At 41.0% G+C, this 24,586-nt stretch overlaps 1 protein-coding gene and 1 non-coding gene across 4 annotated transcripts in view; one reads left to right on the top strand and one right to left on the bottom strand.

Annotated features, from left to right (window-relative positions):
- Window positions 1–24,586, top strand: part of CTCF (CCCTC-binding factor) — a 56,108-nt gene that overhangs the window by 10,715 nt on the left and 20,807 nt on the right. For all 3 annotated transcript variants that reach the window (XM_066349964.1, XM_066349962.1, XM_066349963.1), the window contains 2 exons: window positions 20,893–21,682; window positions 21,975–22,145. In XM_066349964.1, the coding sequence (XP_066206061.1) occupies window positions 20,902–21,682; window positions 21,975–22,145 (952 nt within the window). In that variant the 5' untranslated portion in view covers window positions 20,893–20,901. The remainder of the gene's footprint in view (window positions 1–20,892; window positions 21,683–21,974; window positions 22,146–24,586) is intronic.
- Window positions 18,498–18,573, bottom strand: TRNAG-GCC (transfer RNA glycine (anticodon GCC)). The gene has a single exon. It is a non-coding gene; the product is annotated as a tRNA-Gly (tRNA).

Below are 24,586 nucleotides of genomic sequence, written 5' to 3' on the forward strand. Positions count from 1 at the left end.
TTTGCTCAGTTCCAGTATACATGAATAGTAGTGGTATCAGAATTGTAAACCTGAACTCCGTGGGAAACAACTTTTTAACCTCAGTACAGTGCTTTATATATATAGTTCTTTAGTCCTTAGTCTTATAGCTTCTGCTCTTTTCCTAAGTTACTTAGGTAAAATTTCCTCCACTCCCTTCAATAAAGTTATACCATATATACATCTGTAACACAGATTCTTTTTTTTTTTTTTAAACATTCTGATGGAGACAATTCATTTTTTATTTTATTTATTTATTTTTTAATTTTTTACAGAGACAGAGTGAGTCAGAGAGAGGGATAGACAGGGACAGACAGACAGAAACGGAGAGATGAGAAGCATCAATCATTAGTTTTTCATTGTGCGTTGCAACACCTTAGTTGTTCATTGATTGCTTTCTCATATGTGCCTTGACCGCGGGCCTTCAGCAGACTGAGTAACCCCCTGCTGGAGCCAGCAACCCCGGGCTCAAGCTGGTGGAATTTTGCTCAAACCAGATGAGCCCACGCTCAAGCTGGCGACCTCAGGGTCTTGAACCTGGGTCCTTTGCATCCCAGTCCGACGCTCTATCCACTGCGCCACCACCTGGTCAGGCCAGATTCTTTTTTTTAAAAAAATGAATTTACCTCCTTCACCTATTTCTCCCACACCCCACCTCTGGCAACTACCAATTTGTTCTTCTGTACAATCTGTATTATATAATTTTTAAAGGGAAAAAGGAATCCAATACAATAGGAAGAAGTATGGAAGCTTTGATACCCTTAACTTCAAATTACTAGGAAGGTAATTCCTTATTTCTGGATGTTAACTATTTCTTTGAGGACAAAAATTCCTTATTGTTGGCTTTAGCGTTTTTGCCTCTAATACTTCATTTCTCCTCCTAGTCCCCATTGTTTAAATTATTTCTAACATAAGAGTAAATTGACTTTAAGTGAGAGCCAAATTAATTATAAATTTGAGGGCATAGATTATGAAATGTCTGTTTTATCTATTCAGAATCTTTTTCTTTTTTTTTTTCATTTTTCCGAAGCTGGAAACGGGGAGGCAGTCAGACTCCCGCATGCGCCCGACTGGGATCCACCCGGCATGCCCACTAGGGGGCGATGTTCTGCCCCTCTGGGGTGTCGCTCTGTTGCATCCAGAGCCATTCTAATGCCGAGACAGAGGCCACAGAGCCATCCCCAGCGCCCGGGCCATCTTTGCTCCAATGGAGCCTTGGCTGCGGGAGGGGAAGAGAGAGACAGAGAGGAAGGAGAGGGGGAGGGGTGGAGAAGCAGATGGGCGCTTCTCCTGTGTGCCCTGGCCGGGAATCGAACCTAGGACTCCTGCACGCCAGGCCGACACTCTACCGCTGAGCCAACTGGCCAGGGCCTATTCAGAATCTTTTTAAAAATCTTTTTCTTGACTGTTCTCAGTAGTCGATATTTGCTGATATAGTGACACCTATTATAGATAAGTGTACATCATAGCTAATGGCCAAGTAGGTTATCCTAGCAAGTATATAGTGATAGCTCTAAGCACGTGTTATTCTGAAATTAAATCCTCTGTTTCTTGTTTTGAAAGAGATAATAAACTAGCTTTCCCAACAAGGAAGAATAGAGTCCTAAAATGTTCTAGATAGGTGAGGGCTTTTGAAAAATAATAATAATAATAAGTAGGTATCTTGATGCTCTTTGTGCAGTGAGGAGGGAGGGGTGTTATATAAACGATTATACCCCGACTTTGATAAGTCTTTCTAGTTCACAACATACTCTAATGGAGGGAGGCAAGAACCAGTCTGGTAGATTGTAACTAATGTTTGTGGCACAGGGACTCCTCTTTAAAATCTTGAACTTCATATTCATATGTAAATGCCTTTCAGTAGAGTGTGTGCTTTAACCATTTTCATCTAAATAGGTTTCTGGGTTACAGACAAGGAGACTGCAAAGCTAGAGAAGAACCACCTTTTGCTCTATTGGGTGTAGCTTCAATTCACTATATGCAGTTGATGAAATTTCCTGTCTGATTTTTTTCAGCTGGAAAGTGATGGTACTTGTTCCCTTCTTACCTATAATGGTGAATCTAATTGATAACCTTAAAAAAGAGTAGGATGTTAAAAAAAAAGAGAGAGAGTAGGATGTTAAAGCCAGGGAGAAATTTTAAGAAATCTGGCAACCCCCTCATTTCACCAATAACAAAAACAAAACTAAGAGGCAAAGTGATTTACCCAAGGTTTTAGATATAAAACAAGTGCATCTGCCTTTTTTTGTTCTTCCTCATACTGGCTCTGAATAGTCTCCAAGTTTCATAGACTATCTTGCATTTAGTTCTATAGCTAATTATTTGTTTTTGGGGTTTTTTTGGGAGGGGGGTTTGTATTTTTCTGAAGTTGGAAACGGGGAGGCAGTCAGACAGACTCCCGCTTGAGCCCGACCAGGATCCACTCGGCATGCCCACCAGGGTGTGATGCTCTGCCCATCTGGGGCGTTGCTCTGTTGCAACCAGAGCCATTCTAGCGCCTGAGGCTGAGGCCATAGAGCCACCCCCAGCACCCGGGCCAACTTTGCTCCAATGGAGCCCTGACTGCGGGAGGGGAAGAGAGAGACAGAGAGGAAGGAGAGGGGGAGGGGTGGAGAAGCAGATGGGCGCTTCTCCTGTGTGCCCTGGCCGGAAATTGAACCTGGGACTCCTGCATGCCAGGCCGATGCTCTACCACTGAGCCTACCAGCCAGGGCTGTGTAGCTAATTATTTGATATGCATTCAGTTTTTTAGGTCTTTTGAGAGAAACATACGTCAATGTTTATTCTAGGAAAAGCTGTGGAGATTGTACCTTACTGCTTTCAGGTGTACTACATCTGTTCACTGGTACATACTACATTTTCTGTATGTATTTGTCCTTTTTTGTGTGTGTGGTTTACTTTTTGTTTTGTTTTGTTTGTTTGTTTGTTTTTTAAGAGAGAGTCAGACAAACAGGAACATTGAGCTGTTTCTGTATGTGCCATGACCAGGAATTAAACCAGCAACCTCTGCACTTCCAGATGACACTCCAACAAACTGAGCTATCGGCCAGGGCTTAATTTTTTTTATTGACTGATTGATTTTTTAAAAAAAATTTATTATGAGATACAGGAGAGAGGGAAGGGGAAGGGAAACATTCATTTGTTGTTCCATTCAGTTGTGCATTCATTGGTTGCTTCCCCAGAATTTTTCTTTTTTAATACCATCACCTAAAGTTTATCCAGATGTACAGTGCATTAGTAGACTCTGGCTGGTGCTAATATTACAGCTTGGTATCTAATACCAAGGTGTTGGGATTTTGAGGTTATTCATCTCTTTCTAGATAACCCAGAATCCTTTAGTTATTTCCCTGGGATAAGAACAGACCATCTTTGGAGGGGCTGGTGTTGTTTAGCACCTCTTATTTTTAGTATAGTCCAGTTGGACCACTGAAATTTCCTAATTATTTTATCCCACTACTTTTTTTATTTGTTTAAATAAGTTCTGGTATAACAAAAACTCTGCAATAGCATAGTGACTATTATATATCGTAAAGCAGGGACAAGGTATTTTATATTCACAGAGCTATGGTACAGACTATTCAATAATAGGAAACACTGATTGTTTTTAGTGTTTCTTGTGTCAGGGTATTTTATATTCACAAAGCTATGGTACAGACTTCAATAGTAGGGAACTGTTTTTAGTGTTTCTTGTGTTTCTGTTATATTTGTATCTTGTCATTTTCTCCTATTAAAAAATTTTTTTGCAAGTATATGTTGAGACTATGAAGTATAGACAGTCCCAGGTTACAAAGAGATATGTTCTATAGGTTTGAAAATGTTTAAATATTTATATGCATAGAAAAATAAAAATAAGTACTATGTTAAGGCAAACTTCTATCTAAGTTGCATTTAATAGGTAAATGTACCTGTTCCAACTTATATACAAATTTAACTTAAGAACAAACCTGCAGAATCTAACTTGTTCATAACCCTGGGACTTCCTATAATAGTGGTTTCTTCTTAGGAATAAATTTTTTTTTCTTTCATTTTTCCGAAGCTGGAAACGGGGAGGCAGTCAGACAGACTCCCTCATGTGCCCAACCGGGATCCACCCGGCATGCCCACCAGGGGGCGATGCTCTGCCCCTCTGGGGCATCACTCTGTTGCATCCAGAGCCATTCTAGCGCCAGAGGCAGAGGCCACAGAGCCATCCTCAGCGCCCGGGCAAACACTGCTCCAATGGAGCCTTGGCTGCAGGAGGGGAAGAGAGAGACGGAGAGGAAGGAGAGGGGGAGGGGTGGAGAAGCAGATGGGCGCTTCTCCTGTGTGCCCTGGCCGGGAATCGAACCTGGGACTCCTGCATGCCAGGCCGACGCTCTACCGCTGAGCCAACTGGCCAGGGCCTTAGGAATAAATTTTTTAAATTTTTTCTTCTTGGTCTCTGTCAGACAGGGTTTTTTCTGCTCCTTTTCTCCTTGAGTCTTTTAGATATTTATAAAATAAATAATTTCTTCTCAATTTCTTGGTTAAGCTGTTGCCGGTATTTTCTTTTTTTCTATATTTGTTTTGATATTTCTAAGGAGCAACTAAGTTTACAGACTTTTCATATATAGGTGTTCATTCAGAAGCATTATATTGTCGTTTATTATTACCCTTATTAGGCCTTTGTTACATGTGTGCATTGTTGAATTTAAGCTGTTAGCTTCTAATATAACATTGACCTTATAACATTGACCTAATATAACATTACCAAATAAAAATGGTCTTGGTTCTACCAGGTACCCTTCATGAAGGAGTACTGGGTTATGGAGACACTAGGGGGTGACCACATGATCACTGATACACACTGTAAACCATGAGTTCACTTGGTTATTATGTATCTCCATTTCTCTTTTTTTTTTTCCCCATTTCTCTTTTTTTTTGCTGCTTTTTACCTTCTGTCATGCATTGTGCTGTCCCATGCAACCTAGAAAGATTATTTATTTATTTATTTATTTTTCTGAAGTGGGGGGGTCAGACAGACATACTACCGCATGCACCTGACTGGGATCCACTGAGCATGCCCACCGGGGGCAATGTTCTGACCATCTGGGGAGTTGCTTCTCTGCTGAGGTAGAGGCCATGGAGCCATCCTCAGTGCCTGGGCGAACTTTGCTCCAGTGGAGCCTTGGTTGCAAGAAGAAAAGAAAAGAGAGATAGAGAGAAAGGAGAGGGGGAAGGGTGGAGAAGCACATGGGTGTTTCTCTTATATGCCCTGGCTGGGAATCAAACCCAGGACTTCCACACGCCAGTCCCACACTCTACTGCTGAGCCAACCAGTCAGGGTTAGAGAGATCTTTTAATATTAATGGTACCCGTAATAGAAGTTAAACCTTAAAACTTCCTTCTTGAATTACACATTCCATTGTGCTTATATGGGAATCATAGTGTTTTGAGGTGGGCTTTGTAGATTTTTAAATCTAAATAAAACAATTTTTTATATTAAAGAATGAACCAGCCTGACTAGGTGGTGGTACAGTGGATAGAGCGTCGCACTGGGATGCAGAAGATCCAGGTTCGAGACCTGGAGGTCGCCAGCTTGAGCGCGGGCTCATCTGGTTTGAGCAAAGCTCACCGGCTTGGACCCAAGGTCGCTGGCTCAAGAAGGGGTTACTCAGTCTGCTGTAGCCCCACAGTCAAGGCACATATGAGAAAGCAATTAATGAACAACTAAGATGCCACAGCGAAAAACTAATGATTGATGCTTCTCATCTCTCTCCGTTCCTGTCTGGCTGTCCCTATCTATCCCTCTCTCTGACTCTCTCTGTCTCTGTAAAAAAAAAAAAAAAAAAGAATGAACCAAGCATTCTCATAGTAGAAAGAAAACTGTGTGTATCCAGGTAGCTTGGATTTTTGTAGACCTGTATTTAGGATAAATAAGTATTGTATTCTAGGTTAGTCATCTCAAAGCCATAGTCAGCAGAGATTCAATATCAGAATAATTTGCCCTGGCCGGATGTTCAGTGGATAGAGCATCGTCCTAGCATGCCAAAGTCACAGGTTTGATCTCCCGTCAGACCACATAGAGGAAGCAATCAAGGAGTGCAAAACTAAATGGAACAACTGAGTGGAATAAGTTCATGCTTCTCTCTCATCCTCCTTCCTCTCTTTCTCTCTCAAATCAGTGGGGAAAAATTGTTTTTAATTTAAAGGAAAAAAAAGAATCACTTGAGGACCTTTTGAAAGAATGTCTTTTCCACCCTGGAGTTACTGAATGAATCAGAATCTCTGGGGTCTGTGTATTTTAAAGCTCTCCAGGTGATTCTGGCACCAGCCAGGTTTGGGAACTACTGCTCAGGTAGAATGTGCCCCCAAACCCATAGATGTGCCTGTTAGGTATTCTATAAATTGTGTGTGTGTGGTTTCTATTTTATAACATTTATTTAAGGTGATAGATTTGCCACAGATTCCAGCCTTCTCTCTTATTTCCAGTGATGGAAAACTGGAGCTGCTCCAAAGACAGTATGACTCTGAGATGCTTTTGGGGGGTATGGTCCTGGAGCAGGGCAGGGAAGGATTTGGTGGTCACCCTTGGGAGAGCAAAAAGGAGTGAGGCAGGAAGTTACTGTATGGCAGCAAAAGTGTCACATGGGCTGCAGAAAGCAGAGAAACAGCCTGTGCTTGGGAGGCAGCCTCCAGCTGGTGGTGTGGCACTAGCATGTTGACTTCCAGATAAGTTTTGTCTTGTGTTTTATGTATGAATAAATGTTCAATAAGTAAAATCAACAGGCTACCCTTAGTGAGGGGCTAGAATGTAGCCTCTCTATCTAAGGATAGAATAAATTTGGCTTGACCTGTGGTGGCACAGTGGATAGGACATTGACCTGGAATGCTGAGATCACAGGTTTGAAACCCGGGGCTTGCCAGGTCAGGGCACATACAAGAAGCAGCTACTCTGAGTTGATGCTTCTCACTACTCCCCTCTTCTCTCCTCCCTATAAAATGAAACATAAAGAACTTTTTAAATAAGAATAATAAATTTGAGATGATTTAATATATTTCCATTTAGTTATGTTGCATATTTTTCCACAAAATTTGTCTTAATTAATTCCTTACATATTCAAGTTTTTCCCAGACACTTTTTCTCTGGTCAAATGCTACTTTCTTTCTTTCTTTCTTTTTTTTTTTTTTGTATTTTTCTGAAGTTGGAAACAGGGAGGCAGTCAGACAGACTCCCGCATGCGCCCGACCGGGATCCACCCGGCATGCCCACCAGGGGGCGATGCTGCGCCCATCTGGGGCATTGCTCTGTTGCAACCAGAGCCATTCTAGCGCCTGAGGCAGAGGCCACAGAGCCATCCTCAGCGCCCAGGCCAACTTTGCTCCAATGGAGCCTTGGCTGCGGGAGGGGAAGAGAGACAGAGAGGAAGGAGAGGGGGAGGGGTGGAGAAGCAGATGGACGCTTCTCCTGTGTGCCCTGGCCGGGAATCGAACCCGGGACTCCTGCATGCCAGGCCGACGCTCTACCACTGAACCAACCGGCCAGGGCAAATGCTACTTTCTTACTGTAGTTTGCTGGCAGGATTCATCTCACCCTTGAAGATCCCAGCTTTAACAATTCCTCTCCTTGTAGCCCTTCTTCACGCACTTAAGCAGTCTTCTGCCTGGGTAGTGGGAAGTATGTTAACTCCTGTTACAGCAGTCATCACACTGTATAGCTGCTATTTGTTTTATCTGTCTCCATGCCAGATGACAAACTTCCTGAGAATCAAGCCCTGTGCAGTTAGAATTTTTTTTTTTTTTTTTAAGTAACTAAAAGGGAAATTCATCTCTGTTTACCCAGCATCAGCCACCTTCTGGTTTGGTTTTTTTTTTTTTAGATTTTTTTAATTCACTTTTAAGAGAGGAGAGAGAGAAAGGGAGGAGCAAGAAGCATCAATCTCCATTATGTGCCTTGACCAGGCAAGCCCAGGGTTTTAAACTGGGACCTCAGTATTCCAGTCCAGGTTGATGCTTTATCTAAACAGTGCGCCACCACAAATCAGGTTTGGTTTAGCATTTCTTATTCCTTATAGCAAAAGACCTCTTTCACCTCCTATGATAGTATCACTGTTACCATCATAATTATTTTATCAGTGTGTATTTCCTAGATTCATAACTTCTTAAATATATTTTCCAAGTAGCTGTTAGAATAATTGTTTTTGTTTTGACTACCTTTTAATATTAACAGATGGGGAGAGGGGTTGTTAATAAAGCTGGGAGCCCCTTAAGATTTATTAACTTAAAGCTTTCTTAACTTGGAAGATATTTTATTTCCCTTTTAATTATCTCCCCCCCCCCAAAAGCCCTGGCAGGGTGGTTCAATGGATAGGGCTTTGTCCTGGCACCAAGGTCATGGGTTCAATATCCATCAGGGCACATACGAGAGGCAACCAATAAGTGCATAACTATGTGGGACAGCAAGTTGATGCTTCTTTTTCAAATCAATGGAAAAAAATAAACAAAACAAAACTCCCAACTGTTCTTTTTTTCTTCTTCCCAACTGTTCTTTTTAAAGTTAATGGCACAGAACAGGAAAGAGAGAAGTGTACATGTGACTGAGTTGGTGAGTGCTACTTCAGATAAAGGCTGTTTCTGTTTCCCATCACCCTTAAATAAATGGTCACCAATATTTTTCTGCTCATACTGAGTCATCCTCTACCTGGTTCTCCCCATTCTTTGTTGTATTCTGCAACTTTCCTGATACTCATATACAGCTATTAATGGTTGTGATACTTTTCTTTGATGTATCATGAGCTCTCAGATAAGATGATGATGTGTATATAATTATATATTCAAGAATAGCAGAGTAAAATGCTTACTTTATTTGACTTTTGTAACCTAACTTGTTCCAGAACCTAACTTGTTCTGAATTTTTATTCTTTTTGACTAGTGCCTGCATTGAATAAAAGCCACTTAGTTTTTTCTTTCATTCTCAGGAGAAACTGGTTATCTTTCCTTTTTTTCCCCCCTATCATAATGGCACTTAATGTTCCCTACGGTCTATAATGAACTAGGTTTTTCAGTCTTCTGGGTAAAACCATTCTTCTAATTTAAAAAGCTCAAAGCGAATGCTTCTCTTCTTTCTAATGATGTTTGACAGTTTATGTTGAGCAGTGTAAATCGGGCAAGTTGCTAGATGACCTTTATGTTAGACTGTTTCAGAATAGCTGTGAGTTGTGGAAGCTCATCAGGACTTGGGGCTACTATTTGTTGCCAGGAGTGTAGTTCTGATCTGCTCCAGAAATAAGTTGGGGTTTTTAGTAGTATATTAAAAAAAAGTTGTGGTGGTTATCTATAAAATAAACTCCTGGAAATTGTTCTTCTCTACTCTCTTATTCTCAATCATATGTATTCTTAGTATATGTATATCTTATAATAACCAGTCTCTCCAAATGACTAAATTCTACAGTGGTATTAACGGTTGTTTTCCTTTGGGAAATACCTGACACATTTACTATACAGTCATATTATGTGATACATTACTAAGGCTTAACATCTTCAAAAATTAGTGTATTCAGGCTCTGGCCAATTGGCTCAGCGGTAGAGTGTTGGCCTGGCGTGTAGAAGTCCTGGGTTCTATTTCCAGTCAGGGCACAGAGGAGAAGTGTCCATCTGCTTCTCTACCCTTCCCTTTCTCCTTCCTCTCTGTCTCTCTCTTCCCCTCCCGCAGCCAAGACTCCATTGGAGCAAAGTTGGCCCAGGCGCTGAGGGTGGCTCTGTGGCCTCCGCCTCAGGCACTACAATGGCTCTGGCCGCAATGGAGCAATGCTCCAGATAGACAGAGCATCACCCCTTGGTGAGCATGCTGGGTGGATCCCGGTCAGGTGCATGCGGAGTCTGTCTGACTGCCTCCCTGCTTCTAACTTCAGAAAAATACAAAAAAAGAAAAATATTAGTGTATTCACTATTAACTCACAATTAATTAGCTTTTATTTTTACATGGCAGGATTTTTAAATCTAATCTATAATTATGTTAGAATGTATTTTTCTGTTTAAGAACTGACATAAGCAGCAATAAAGAAAATAAACTCACAGTTAGGCTTCCACTTACTTAGCACACAATGTTTGTTTTTCCCTGTCTTCTTCCTGCTCTTGTCGTGTGCAGGAACCATTTGTACATGTTTCACACTGGTACCAATATTGAGTGCTCTTTACTTTAACACTGTTTTATATCCATTGCTGCAGAAATAAAAGGCACAGTTTCTGCCCTTACCATTAGCTAATAGTCTATTTGGGGGGAAAGACACACAGAAAACAATTGATTACAGTGAAAACAAAACAAACTTGCTTTCAGTCTGCACTGGTCAAGGTTGAGAAGATTTTAATTTTAGGGCGATTTTTAACCTTTTTTATCTCATGGCATACATAGACTAATTACTAAAATTCTGCAGCACACCAAAAATGTATTTTTTTTGCCAATTTGACCAAAATAATAGTTATAATTTTGATTCCTTCACACCAGAAGGCTGTGTTGTATTGGCTATTGTCATTATTTTATTTGACAATTTAAAGGGAAAGAGGTCGGAGGTCAGTGCCCCTGACAAAACAGTCAGGTATTGCGTATTTTAAAAATACTTGCAGCACACCAGTTGAAAATCACTGATTTTACGGGATGACTTGAGCTGGGAAGGTGGGTGACAAGGTAGTAGGCATGTGGAAGATGCCCCAAAGGTGAGTATGGGTGGGTGGAAAGGATGGGAACAAATTATACAGAGTGGGAGTGAAACCAAGGAGTTTGGTGTTGCTTCGGTAAGCCTCAACCATTACGTGTTTTCAATGCACCTCATCTCGGGAAGATTTACTCTGGCAGCAATATGCTGGACAGACTAGTAAGAGAGACCAGCCTGGGAAGCTGTTCTGTTTTTTTTTGTTGTTGTTTATTTTTAATTTTGTTTATTCATTTTAGAGAGGAGAGAGAGAGACAGAGAGAGAGAGAGAGAGAGGAGAGAGACGGGGGGAGGAGCAGGAAGCATCAACTCCCATATGTGTCTTGACCAGGCAAGCCCAGGGTTTCGAACTGGCGACCTCAGCATTTCCAGGTCAATGCTTTATCCACTGCGCCACCACAGGTCAGGCGCTGTTCTGTTTTTTGTTGTTGTTGCCCACCCCCCTTTTATTTTTCTCTTTTATTCCTGGATTTGATCACCAGGTTCTGTCAACTGGTTGCTGCCTTCATTCTACAGAAATTCAGTAGTTTATCAGAGAAGTCATTTTTGTGGGGAAAACTTATCTAGGGCGGTAATAAGTAAAATTCTAAGAAACTGAAATGTCATATATTTGTTGAGCTAACATGTGGTCATTGCCTTCCAGGGCAGTGGGGGGACTGTAAGGATACAGAGGAGCATAGTATAGCGAGGCTCTGTGTGTGTGTTGTTTTTAATGACAGCCTACAAAGTGGATACTCTTTTTCCTGTTTTGTAGGGAAGGGAATGGAGGCACAGCAGGGTACCTGCTAGTAAGTAAAATAACCAAAATTGGGATGCAGGTTTGTGGCAGAAGAGCCTAAGCTCTTGACTATAACATTCTTCTCCTGCCTTCTAAAAAATATATATTATTCACTTTTTGTTCTTTGTGTTTTTAATTTTCTTCATATTATTACATTAAAACATAATTTTTAACATCCGTATAATATTCCATTTTGTGGATGTATCATCACTTACCAGGTTTAACTATTCTCTTGTGGTTGTACTTTTAGGTTTTTCATCATTATTCACTTTGATTAATAATGTCTTTATAATTTTAGTGTTCATCTCTGATTATTTCTAAGAATAAGGTTTGATGTGGAACCAGTAAATCACAGTTTAAATTATATTTTGAAAATTCTTGACTCATGTTACCAGTTACCTTTACTGGTTTCACTGCACCATAACCAACATTGGAGGATTATCATTTAAAACAGCCTTAGCAGTTTAGTAGAGATAAAATGCTGTCATGTTATTTTAATATGTATTCCTTTTAATGTTGAGGACATACACTTGTGTTTTGTTTTATTTTTTAGCAAGAGAGACAGAGACAGGAAGAGAGAAAGGTGAGAAGTATCAACTCATAGTTGTGGCTCCTTAGTTGTTCATTGATCGCTTCTCGTATGTGCCCTGATGGAGGGGTAGTGGGGGGAGCTCCAGCAGAGCCAGTGACTGTTGGTTGAAGCCAACGATGGTAAGGTCATATTTATGATCCCATGCTAAAGCCAGCAACCTCTGGGTTTCGAACCTGGGACCTCGGCATCCTAGGTCAATGCTCTATGCACTGTACCACCTCCTGATCAGGCATACAGTTGTGTGGTGTTTTTTTCTTTGTTTTTATTTATTTATTTATCTGTCATTTGTATTTCTGCATGTCATCTATTTGTGTCCTTTGTCCGTTCTTTTTTGTTATTCATTTTTGTATTATAAGTTTTTTAATTACTTATATAATAATGATATTAATCATTTGTCAAATATGCTATAAATACTTTTTTCTTATTGACTGTTCTTAATTTTGTTTGATGTGTTTTGTCATGTTTTTGTTTGTTTGTTTGTTTGTTTTACCTTAAGGTTGTCAAATTTCCAATAATTTCCTCTGGTTTCTTGAACTATTTTCTATGCACCTAAACCCAAAGCCTTCCTCATTCTGAGGTCAGAAAGCTGTTTCCCTCTTATCTTTTTTGTTTGTTTGTTTACATAGAGGAAGAGGAGAGAGAAGAATTGCTTTGTTGCTGCACCCATTGGTGATTCTTGTATGGGCCCTGATTGGGGATTGAACTCTCAACCTTGGGGTATTGGGAGGATGCTCTAACCATCTGAGGAAACTGGCCAGGGCCTCTTTTCAATGGTGTTTTTTGTTTGTTTGTTTTTTGGTTTGGTTGTTATCTCATATGACAATAGAATATATTCCTGATGGATTAAAGATAGAACTCAAACCTGACCAGTGGTGGCACAGTGGCTAGAGCATTGACCTGGGACTCTGAGGACTCAGGTTCAAACCCCGAAGTCACTGGCTTGAGGCGCATATGAGAAGCAGTCAGTGAACAACTAAAGTGACACAATTACAAACTGATATTTCTCATCTCTCTCCCTTACTGTCTGTCTCTGTCTCTGTCTCTCTCTCTCAAAAAAAAAAAAAAAAAAAAAAAAAAAAAAATATATATATATATATATATATATATATATCACCCCATAGTTTCCAGTTTTTCGGGCACCTTTTATATGCTGGGAGTTATTTCTGGGCTTTCTCTTCTGTTTACATTGTGACAGTGATAGTACTACCTTACATTAATTATTGTGGCTTCATAATGTGTTAGCATTTGGAAGAAGAGGATTGTCTTCATTTTTCAGAAATTTTATTGCTAGTCTCAATATCTTGTTTATTTCAGACAGACTTTGAAAATTGCTTTATATAAAAAGTAGAAAGAATTAACATCTTTACAATGTTTAGCCTTTCTGATCATGGGTATGGATAGTAGTGTCCCTATATAGTAAGAGGTCTTTTATGCTTTCTAGAAGAGTTTTGTAATCTTTAGGTAATGACTGTACACTTTGAGTTGAGGTGATTTTTATTTTGATGTTTGTTAAGAATGGTATAACTTCGCCTGACCAGGCGGTGGCACAGTGGATAGAGCGTCGGACTGGGATGCGGAGGACCCAAGTTCAAGACCTTGAGGTCGCCAGCTTGAGCGTGGGCTCAACTGGCTTGAGCAAGGGGTTACTTGGTCTGCTGTAGCCCCACGGTCAAGGCAGATATGAGAAAGCACTCAATAAACAACTAAGTGCCACAATAAAAAACTGATGATTGATGCTTCTCATCTCTGCATTCCTGTCTGTCTGTCCCTATCTATCCCTCTCTGACTCTCACTCTGTCTCTGTAAACACACATACAGAAAATCCATCTTGTCCATCTTAATAACTTAAAATGCTAGAATCTACTTGTAAATAACCATGTCCAACCTAAAACACACACAATGGTATAACTTTCACCTGACCTGTGGTGGCACAGTGGATAAAGCAACGACGACCTGAAATGCTGAAGTCGCCAGTTCAAACCACAGGCTTGCTAGTCAAAGTACATACAAAAAGCAGCTACTAACAAGTTGATGCTTCATGCTCCTCCCTCCTCCTCTACCTTTCTCTCTCTCTAAAATCAATAAATAAAATTTTAAAAGAGAGACTGGTGTAATTTTCTATATTTTTTTTTCTGTTTTCTATTTTTTGAATATATATGCTCTACATTTTCATTTATAGTCCATCTTTGAAAAATAACTAAGAAACGTAGAGAAAATATAAATAATAAATGGTATAAAGTCAAAACTGCGGAAAATACCAATTAGAATAGAAACATTACTACATATTTTGAGAGGAAAATAATTGATCAATGTGTGGCCAATTAATAAAAATAGTAACATGATCCCTTTATGTGAATCTCGTGATAAGAGGGGGGGAAATCTTTTATTTATTTTTATTTAATTTTATTTTTTTGACAGAGACACAGTCAAAGAGAGGGACAGAGAGAGACAGACAGGAAGGTAGAGAGATGAGAAGCATCAATTCTTCGTTTCGGCACCTTAGTTCATTGATTGCTTTCTGATATGTGCCTTGACAGGGGGGGGGGGGTTGAGGGGGACTACAGCAGACCAAGTGAGCCTACGCGCACTCAAGCTGGCAACCTCGGTGTCTTGAACCTGGGTCTTCTGCGTCCCAATCTGACACTCTATCCACTGCGCCACCTTCTGGTCAGCCCCCCCCCCCTTTTATCCACTGTGCCAACACAGGTCAGACCAGACATTTTTTATTTGTAGGCAAATTATAAAACATAACAAATGTTCCTTGATCCTCACCTTCTGCAGTAATGTTTTGTTATATTTGTCCCCACTTTTAATGGAACAGCTAGTAAGATTTTATAGATTTTACAGAGAGGAAGGAGTTGGAAGAGCCAGAAGTATAGTTGCTTCCCTTTAGTTGTTCATTGCTTGCTTGTTGCTTGTCATCTGTGCTTGGACTGGGCAAGCCTAGGGTTTTGAACTGGCAACCTCAGTGTTCCAAGTAGATACTCTCCACTGTGCCACCACAGGCCAAGCTATGTGCTTCATTTTTCAGATTTCTATAAATAAGCTAACATACTTTGATAATCTGAAAATAAAGTTGTGTCCTATAAGTAAATATAAACCCCCTTTTAGTGGTGTTGGTTCACAAAAGGTTTTTATAAAACCTGGAAAGCATGACAGACTTAAGCAAGGGTAGTGGCAAAGAATATTCAAGAGAAAAAGTCCTGTCTCCTCTCCGCCCCTTCCCCCGGTAGGCAGAGCTGAGTCCATAAATGAAGGGAGGAAATGGGTTAGAACTGGGGGGGGGGGGGCAGTTAAGAGAGCACAGTCCCCAGGGAGTGGGGAGAGAAACTTGGTCCAGCCTATTAGGTTAGTTATTGATTCAGAGAGACTCCCTTCTGTAGGAAGTTAGGTAAAAGGATCCACTGCTTAAGGGGATTCACTGAGATTTCTAAACAGTGTATGAGAGAAACTGGTGGCTTGCTACTTTGTGCCTGGTTTTTCTCTTGTCAAAATAAAAGCTATTACTTGAAGACCCCGAGTAGATGCTGATGTTCATGGACGTAGCTTGACTCCCTCCCTAGCAACACAATTGGTTTCAATTTGTACTCCTTTTTACCAATTATTTTTCTACCTGGCTTATAATTCCATGACCTCTTTTAGGTTGGACATGGTTATTTACAAGTAGATTCTAGCATTTTAAGTTATCAAGATGGACAAGATGGATTTTCTGTATTCTTCAAAGTATTGTATGATACAAAACCCTACAAAGCTCAGAGATTGAATGCTTTTCCTCCACCAGTTTTATTACAGAATATCTAAATACCCTGGGATTATGTAGTGATTTTCTGGCAGGGCCTGCACTAGTATTTACAGCTTGTAAATTTTTGTCCTTTGTTATATTTCTCAAGATTGTTGCCAAGATGGGTGGGGCTTGTTCTCTGTTCTCTAAATCCAGCATTTGGAGTTTCCAACTTTGCTGGGGGTCCTAATTTTAAGACCTTCCTGGTCTAGAAAAGTTTTTATTTTCATTTAAATTTTTATTTATTTATTTATTTTCTATTTTTCTGAAGTAAGAAGTAGGAAGGTGGGGGAGGGAGGCAGACGGACAGACTCTTGCATGCACCCGACCGGGATCCACCCGGCATGCCTACCAGGGGGTGATGCTCAGCCCTTCTGGGGCATTGCTCCCCTGCAATCAGAGCCATTCTAGTCCTTGAGGTGGAGGCCATGGAGCCATCCTCAGCGCCCGGGCCAACTTTGTTCTAATGGAGCTTTGGCTGCAGAAGGGGAAGAGAGAGAGAAAAGAGAGAGGGAAGGGTGGAGAAGCAGATGGGCGCTTCTCCTGTGTGCCCTGGCCGGGAATCAAACCCAGAAATTCCACACACCAGGCCGATGCTCTACTGCTGAGCCAACTGGCCAGGACCTGAAGGTGATTATTTAAAAACAAATATAAAATTTAAAATAAAAAAATATGTATATAAAATATCTTGTTAACTTTTTATATTGGTTACATCTTGAAGTGATAGTATTTGGGACATACTAGGTTAAATAAAATGGATTAAAATCACTAAGAAATTAATTTTACCTATTTATTTTTTCAGTATGACAACTAGAAAATTACACATATGTGACTCATATTTGTGGCTCCCATTATATTTCTTGTATAGAGCATTCCTATCCCAAGAATAAGCAATCTGAACAATAGTGGTTATGTAAAAGAAATTATAGTTAGGATCATGCTTAAAGTAGTCTTTTTTGTTCAGAAATAGAGATGAAATCTTTTTTATAAGTGAAAGGAGGGAAGATAGACAGAGTCAGAGAGAGGGACAGAAAGGAAGGGAGAGAAATGAGAAGCATCAATTCTTCATTGCATCTCTTTAGTTGTTGATTGATTGCGTTCTCATATGTGTCTTGATCAGGGGGCTACAGCAGAGCTAGTGACCCCTTGCTCAAGCCAGCAACCATGGGGTCATGTCTATGATCCCATGCTCAAACTGATTAGCTGTGCTCAAGCTGGTGACCGTAGGGTTTTGAACCTGAGTCTTCCGCATCCCAGTCCGACATCCTATCCACTGTGCCACTGCCTGGTCAGGCACATAGACAGACTCTTGCATGCGTACCAACCAGGATCCACCCAGCATCTGGGACCCATGCTCGAATCAACTGTGAGCTATCCTCTGCCTGGGGCCGATGCTGGAACCAGTCAAGACACTTGCTATGAGAGGGAGAGAGAGAGAGAAAGGAGAGACAGGAGAAGAGAAGCAGATGGTCTCTTCTCACGTGTGCCTTGACTGGGAATCAGAACTGGGACATCCACATGCAGGGCCGACATTCTATCCACTGAGCCAACTGGCCAGGGCCATTAAATGAAATCTTATAATTAAAGTGCTAGCACATTGATGCTCAGACATCTTTCTTTTGATTTATTGATTTTTGGAGAGAAGGGGGAAAGAAAGAAAGAGAAGGAGAGTGAGAAAGAGGGAGGAGAAGCAGGAAGCATCTATGTGCCTTGACAGGGCAAGCCCAGGGATTCGAACCAGTGACCTCAGTGTTCCAGGTCGATGCTTTATCTACTGTACCACCACAGGTCAGGCAATTTTTTATTTATAGACAAATTATAAAACACCCTACAGATCCCTGATCCTCACCTTCTGCAGTAACATTTTGTTATATTTGTCCCCACTTTTAATGGAACAGCTAGTAAGAGGTTTTTGCATTGAGCATCGCAGTATTTTTTTCTTAATTGTTGAGAACAAGGGACTAACAAAAATAGGTAATGGCACAACAAATCAAACTGACAATTAGCAACCAATGAGGTTTTCCATCAGCCTCAGTTTTGTTCCATGCAGACAAGGGGTGGGAGGTTGCTGAGTCTAGGTTCTATTTTAAAAAATGTAGTTTTGCTTCAAGCCTGGCATTTGCCCTCAAAGAGATTTCACAAGCTAGCTGGGGAAATGGATCATTTTGAGGAAAATTTAAGTGCAAAATAGTGTGGTTATTTTATCAGCAGACACAGAGAAAAGTAATGGCTAAAGAGCAACAAGTCATAAATCTGAATAGGTTATCTGGGGTTAGATAATGAGGAGCCTTGAAAGCCATGCATCTCTCCCTTTTGCCAATAAAGGGACACACTTTGTTGTAGAAATCAAGCACTGTCTTTTTTTTTTTTTTTTTTGTATTTTTCTGAAGCTGGAAACGGGGAGAGACAGTCAGACAGACTCCCGCATGCGCCCGACCGGGATCCACCCGGCACGCCCACCAGGGGGCGATGCTCTGCCCCTCCGGGGCGTCGCTCTGCTGTGACCAGAGCCACTCTAGCGCCTGGGGCAGAGGCCAAGGAGCCATCCCCAGCGCCCGGGCCATCCTTGCTCCAATGGAGCCTCGGCTGCAGGAGGGGAAGAGAGAGGCAGAGAGGAAGGAGAGGGTGGGGGTGGAGAAGCAAATGGGCGCCTCTCCCATGTGCCCTGGCCGGGAATCGAACCCGGGTCCCCCGCACGGCAGGCCAACGCTCTACCGCTGAGCCAACCGGCCAGGGCTCAAGCACTGTCTTTTTGAACTGAGTAAATCTTAACTTCTCCTGCCCAGAAGGTATATGTGGTTTCCCAGTGCCACCCATATGCATGTAGCCATTGTATTTTGTCAAGCAAGACCATCCAAAGGATGGCCACAACCAACACATCTTTCTCTTGTCTCTTTCTACCCTTTCCTCTGTCCTATGCTTTAAGCCAACTTATTTTTTTATAACCAATTTCCTCATATATTCTATAACCAATTTCCTCATATATTTATTCTATTTAAGGATACAACCCCTTCCCCTGCAACATACACACAGACTCTGCCTCTAAATGTCCCACCCATTTTTCAGAGTTGCTTTCAAATTCCACATTTATGAAGTATCTTAATCTCACATCTGCTTAGGCAGGGTTTTCCAAACCTACCTACTTTAACTAGAGCTATTGTACCTAATCTGTCCCTTATGTTAGACATTAACTTTTTTTTTGTTGCATTTTTGCATTTTTCCGAAGCTGGAAACGGGGAGGCAGTCAGACAGACTCCCGCATGTGCCCGACCGGGATCCACCCGGCATGCCCACCAGGGGGCGATGTTCTGCCCCTCTGGGGCGTCACTCTGCTGCATCCAGAGCCATCCTAGCGCCTGAGGCAGAGGCCACAGAGCCATCCTCAGCGCCCGGGCCATCTTTGTTCCAGTGGAGCCTTGGCTGTGGGAGGGGAATTCAGCTTAAAAGAGCAAGGCCCTCTGCCTGACCAGGCAGTGGCACAGTGGATAGTGTGTCAGGCTGGGACACAGAGGACCCAGGTTCGAAACCCTGAGGTTGCCGGCTTGAGTGCAGGCTCACCAGCTTGAGGGCAGGGTGGCTGGCTTGAACATGGGATCATAGACATGCTTGGGATCATACCTCTTACTTGAAGCTAAAGATTGCTGCCTTGAGCCCAAGGTCGCTAACTTGAGCAAAGGGTCATTTGCTCTGCTGTAGCCCCCCAGTTAAGGCACATGTGAGACAGCAATCCATGAACAACTAAGATGCTGCAACAAATAATTGATGCTTCTCGACTCTCTCCCTTCCTGTCTGTCTGTCCCTATCTGTCCCTCTCTCTGACTCTCTGTCTCTATCAAAAAAAAAAAAAGCAAGACTCTGCCAGTTTTTCAAATAGTTACAGGAAATATATAAGATATGAGCTGGTTTTGTTAATAATTCTTTAATGTAAAATATCCAGATTTGAATTTGTCTTGTATTTTTTTTAAACCATTTGTTGGTTTGAATCAGGATCTAAGGAAGATTTCTGTGCTGTGATTGATTGCTGCATTTGTGGGGGGGTTGTTTGTTTTAATTTTTTTATTCACTTTTTAGAGAGGAGAGTGACAGAGAGAGAGAGAGAAAGGGGGAGGAGCAGGAAGCATCAACTCCTATATGTGCCTTGACCAGACAAGGTTTTGAACCGGCGACCTTAGTGTTCCAGGTCGACACTTTATCCACTGCGCCATCACAGGTCAGGCTGATTGCTGCATTTGTTAATAAGCCCCTTCGTTTTTATCAGGGTTTCCTCAGCACTATTGACATTTGGGTCCTAATAATTCTTTGTTGTGGGGGACTGACCTGTTCATACAGCAAGATGTTTAGTAATATCTCTGACCTCTGCCCTCTGGATGCTAGTAGCACACCCACCCCAGTAATGACGACAAAAATGGCTCCTGGCACCTAACTTGTGGTGGCACAGTGGATAAAGCGTTGACCTGAATTGCTGAGGTTACCAGCAGTTCAAGACTCCGGGCTTGCCTGTTCAAGGCACATATGGGAGTTGATGCTTTCTGCTCTTTCTCTCTCACTCTCTCTCTCTCTGTCTCTCTCTCCCTCCCTCTTTCTAAAATGAATAAATAAAAAATCTTAAAAAATAATGGTTCCCGGCCTTGCTAAATGTCCACTGGAGGCAAAGTCACCCCAGATTAAAAATCACTGATCTGTAGGTTCTCCCTCTATCTTTCTCGTTTTTCTTGTGGTTTATTTACAAAAGAAACTGAGTGGTTGATCCTGCAGAGTTTACTTCAGTGTGGATTTCACTGATTTCATCCCTGTAGTGTAACTGAACGTCTTCTGTCACCAATTTCCTGTTAATTGGTAGTTGGATTTAGAGACTATCTTCGTTTCAGATTTTTTTGTTTTGTTTGATAAGAATACTTCTTCATAGGTAATGTTTTGTTCTTCCATCAGGAGGCATATAATATGTGTGTCTTTTGTAATATTAACAACCATTGATGCTTAATTCATTCCTCAGGGGTCTTTTTTTGTTTTAAAATTATTTATTTTAAATAACAATCTGTGTTCTCCCTTAATAAAGGAAGGGGAGATGGAAGGTGAGGCGGTTGAAGCCATTGTGGAGGAGTCTGAAACTTTTATTAAAGGAAAGGAGAGAAAGACTTACCAGAGACGCCGGGAAGGGGGTCAGGAAGAGGACGCTTGTCACCTACCCCAGAACCAGACTGATGGGGGTGAGGTGGTCCAGGATGTCAATAACAGTGTACAGATGGTAATGATGGAACAGCTGGATCCTACCCTTCTTCAGATGAAGACTGAAGTAATGGAGGGTACAGTTGCTCCAGAAGCAGAAGCTGCTGTGGACGATACCCAGATCATAACCTTGCAAGTTGTAAATATGGAGGAACAGCCCATAAACATAGGAGAGCTTCAGCTTGTTGAAGTACCCGTTCCCGTGACTGTACCTGTTGCTACCACTTCGGTAGATGAACTCCAGGGGGCTTATGAGAATGAAGTGTCTAAAGAGGGCCTTGCAGAAAGTGAACCCATGATATGTCACACCTTACCTTTGCCTGAAGGGTTTCAAGTGGTGAAAGTGGGGGCCAATGGAGAGGTGGAGACGTTAGAGCAAGGGGAACTTCCACCTCAGGAAGATCCTAGTTGGCAAAAAGACCCAGACTATCAGCCACCAGCCAAAAAAACAAAGAAAACCAAAAAGAGCAAACTCCGTTACACAGAGGAGGGCAAGGATGTGGATGTGTCTGTCTACGACTTTGAGGAAGAGCAACAGGAGGGTCTGCTGTCAGAGGTTAATGCAGAGAAAGTAGTTGGTAACATGAAGCCTCCAAAACCAACAAAAATTAAAAAGAAAGGTAAAATGATTTTATCTAGTACACTTTCATAAAACTGATTTGGAATAAAGTACATAATACAGTGCATATCTGGGTTATTTTACATTAAAAAAAAATTTTTAAGATTATGATGTGAGTGCTAGTCTTTTTGGCCAGTCTGAAAATTTTCCCAGATTGACTACTTTTTAAATCCTGAAGAGAATGAAGTAAATGTATTAGTGGCATGAGATAATTATGATATTTGTAGAAATTTAAGATTGGGATTAATCAACACTTTTTAACCCTATAAGTAAGTGTTTTATTTTGCATATAGGTGTGAAGAAGACATTCCAGTGTGAGCTTTGCAGTTACACGTGTCCACGGCGTTCAAATTTGGATCGTCACATGAAAAGTCACACTGATGAGAGACCACATAAGTGCCATCTTTGTGGCAGGGCATTCAGGACAGTCACCCTCCTGAGGAATCACCTTAACACACACACAGGTACTGGATAAGAATGTTGTGGTGGGGAGAGTGTTGGGGACTAGAACATAGTAAAGGGTACAACTTTGGTGTTAAGTATCATCTCAGCTTATTCCAGGGAGAAGTTAAAGAAAAGATTTTTGTTCATTCTTATGGTACTCTTTTTATAATACGGTTTTTTGTTAGCAGATGGACTTAGCTATAAGTAAATGTAAAGAAAACTCAGTGGAAAATAATTCAAATTATATAAGGGTAGTGATCCAGAAAAAGATTATCTATGGTAGTGAACGTGTCATGTTTCCTGAAGACATCACCATTGTGTTGCTAAGGTTTTAACAATAACAAAAAATGACACCAAACATTTCTGGGCAAAAATTGCCAGGTACAATGCTGAGAAACATGAGAAATAGAGGTGAAATTCTACCTTTGTAAAAACCATGGTTTCTGGTTATTTTACCTGAAGGAAGATAGGTAATTCATAATCTCAGAATAGAAGGTTTAAGGCATTATTCTGGCAATTCAAACAATTGTTTATTCATACTCCATACATATTTCAGTATTCTAATACTAGCTTCCCCTTGGCTGTGGTCAGTCCTTGGGGTTACTCAAGTGGAGGGATCTTGCACTGGAGCTCTCTTTAGGCTCTCTTCTGGGCTCTGCACTTTCAGTGTTAGCACTTGGCTCTTAAGTGCTAATAATGAAACTTCTTTCATCCAGTTCTTTCTGCAGAATAGCTTTCCTCTATCCAGATTCTCCACCTTATTTTATATGGTGACTCTTGTTTTTGATTGGATGTGTTGGTTGTCCATTGAACATGATTAAGTGGGTGTTGGCATATAAGCAGTATGCTGTGTATTTGTATATTTTTTGCTAATGGAACTTAATCACTTCATCTTTCATCTTCCTAGTTTCTACTCAGACACTTGATATGTTTGATTCCATAGTTTGAAGATGCTATAAAAGTAGCATATGACTAGATAAAAAACAGCTGGCCCCATGATAGGACTTCCCAAAATGTAGTAGTGCCTTGGTGTGGACACTGTGTCATGGTCTGATCTTCAGCTTTGAAAGTAAGAAATTCAATCTGTCCAGTTACTCAGAGCTGATTTGGCAGGACTAATTCATACTAACCAAACCCTCAAAGGGTCAGATTACATCAGGACATCAGTTTATGGTGAGGAATATACCTTTTAATTTTCTAGATGTAGTTATATTGCATTCTAGGGGGCACTCATACCTATTTCAAGATGCTGTTGCCTGACCAGGAAGTGGTGCAGTGGATAGAGCATCAGACTGGGATGCCGAGGATCCAGGTTCGAGACCTCGAGGTCGCCAGCTTGAGCGTGGGCTCATCTGGTTTGAATTAAAGCTCACAAGCTTGGACCTGAGGTCACTGGCTCAAGCAAGGGGTTACTCAGTCTTCTGAAGGCCCGCAGTCAAGGCACATATGAGAAAGCAATCAATGAACAACTAAGGTGTCGCAATGCGCAACGAAAAACTAATGATTGATGCTTCTCATCTCTGTTCCTGTGTCTGTCTCTGTCTATCCCTCTCTCTGACTCTCTTTGTCTCTGTAAATAAATATATAAAATAAAAAAAGATTTCTTTCTTTGAGAAAAAAAGATGCTGTTGCAACTGAAGCGTGACTTGGTAAGCATGGATCTTGAGCAGAGGGACATTCATGGTCATGTGGTACAACCCAATGAAAATCTCTGTCCCACAGCAGAGTACGCTTCTTTCACTAGACTACGTTATTCATAGACAAGGACTCTATTCTTCATTCCTACTTCTGCATTGGTACTAAAGGAACAAATTGAGCAAATGTAAATTCCTTGGAATTTCTTAGTTATGCTTATACTCCAGTCATACTTCCCTCTCCCTGGTTCCTTCAGGCTCTGGGGGAATCATTTCTGTAGATGGTTGCCTTCATTCATTACATTGTAACTCTTCCTAATGCCATTCTCAGAGGTAGCCTTCCTTTGTTGTCGGTGTTGGTGTTTGGATTACCTTGCTATCTATATCACCCCTTTTCCTGCAGCCCACAATATAACGTTGACCTCTGGTTTCTGAATAATAGTCTATAAAAAGAGCACTCTGTTCTTCTGCCAGCTTTTATCTCCTTAAATTGTCATTATTACCTGGGCATGATGTTTCCAGTGCAATATTCAGAATACAAAGTGGCTAGAAAGAAAAAAATTTCACTGAAGTAATATGGAACATATCGAAAACAGTAAGATTCTTTCAGATTATAGAATTTTAGACATGGATGTTGGAAAATGTTGAAAGTGATCTCTTTAAATAAGGTAATATTATACTACTTTGTAAAGTCTTTGATAAATTCTTTAGAATTCTTTATCAAAACATTTATATAGAAAACAAACTGTTATATTTGTATTTCTTTAAAAAGAAAATATCAGAATATAGACATCCCGATGACTCTATGTGTATAATTATAATACAGG

Source organism: Saccopteryx leptura, chromosome 9 (genome assembly GCF_036850995.1).
Source record: "Saccopteryx leptura isolate mSacLep1 chromosome 9, mSacLep1_pri_phased_curated, whole genome shotgun sequence".
Taxonomy (NCBI): Eukaryota; Metazoa; Chordata; class Mammalia; order Chiroptera; family Emballonuridae; genus Saccopteryx; species Saccopteryx leptura.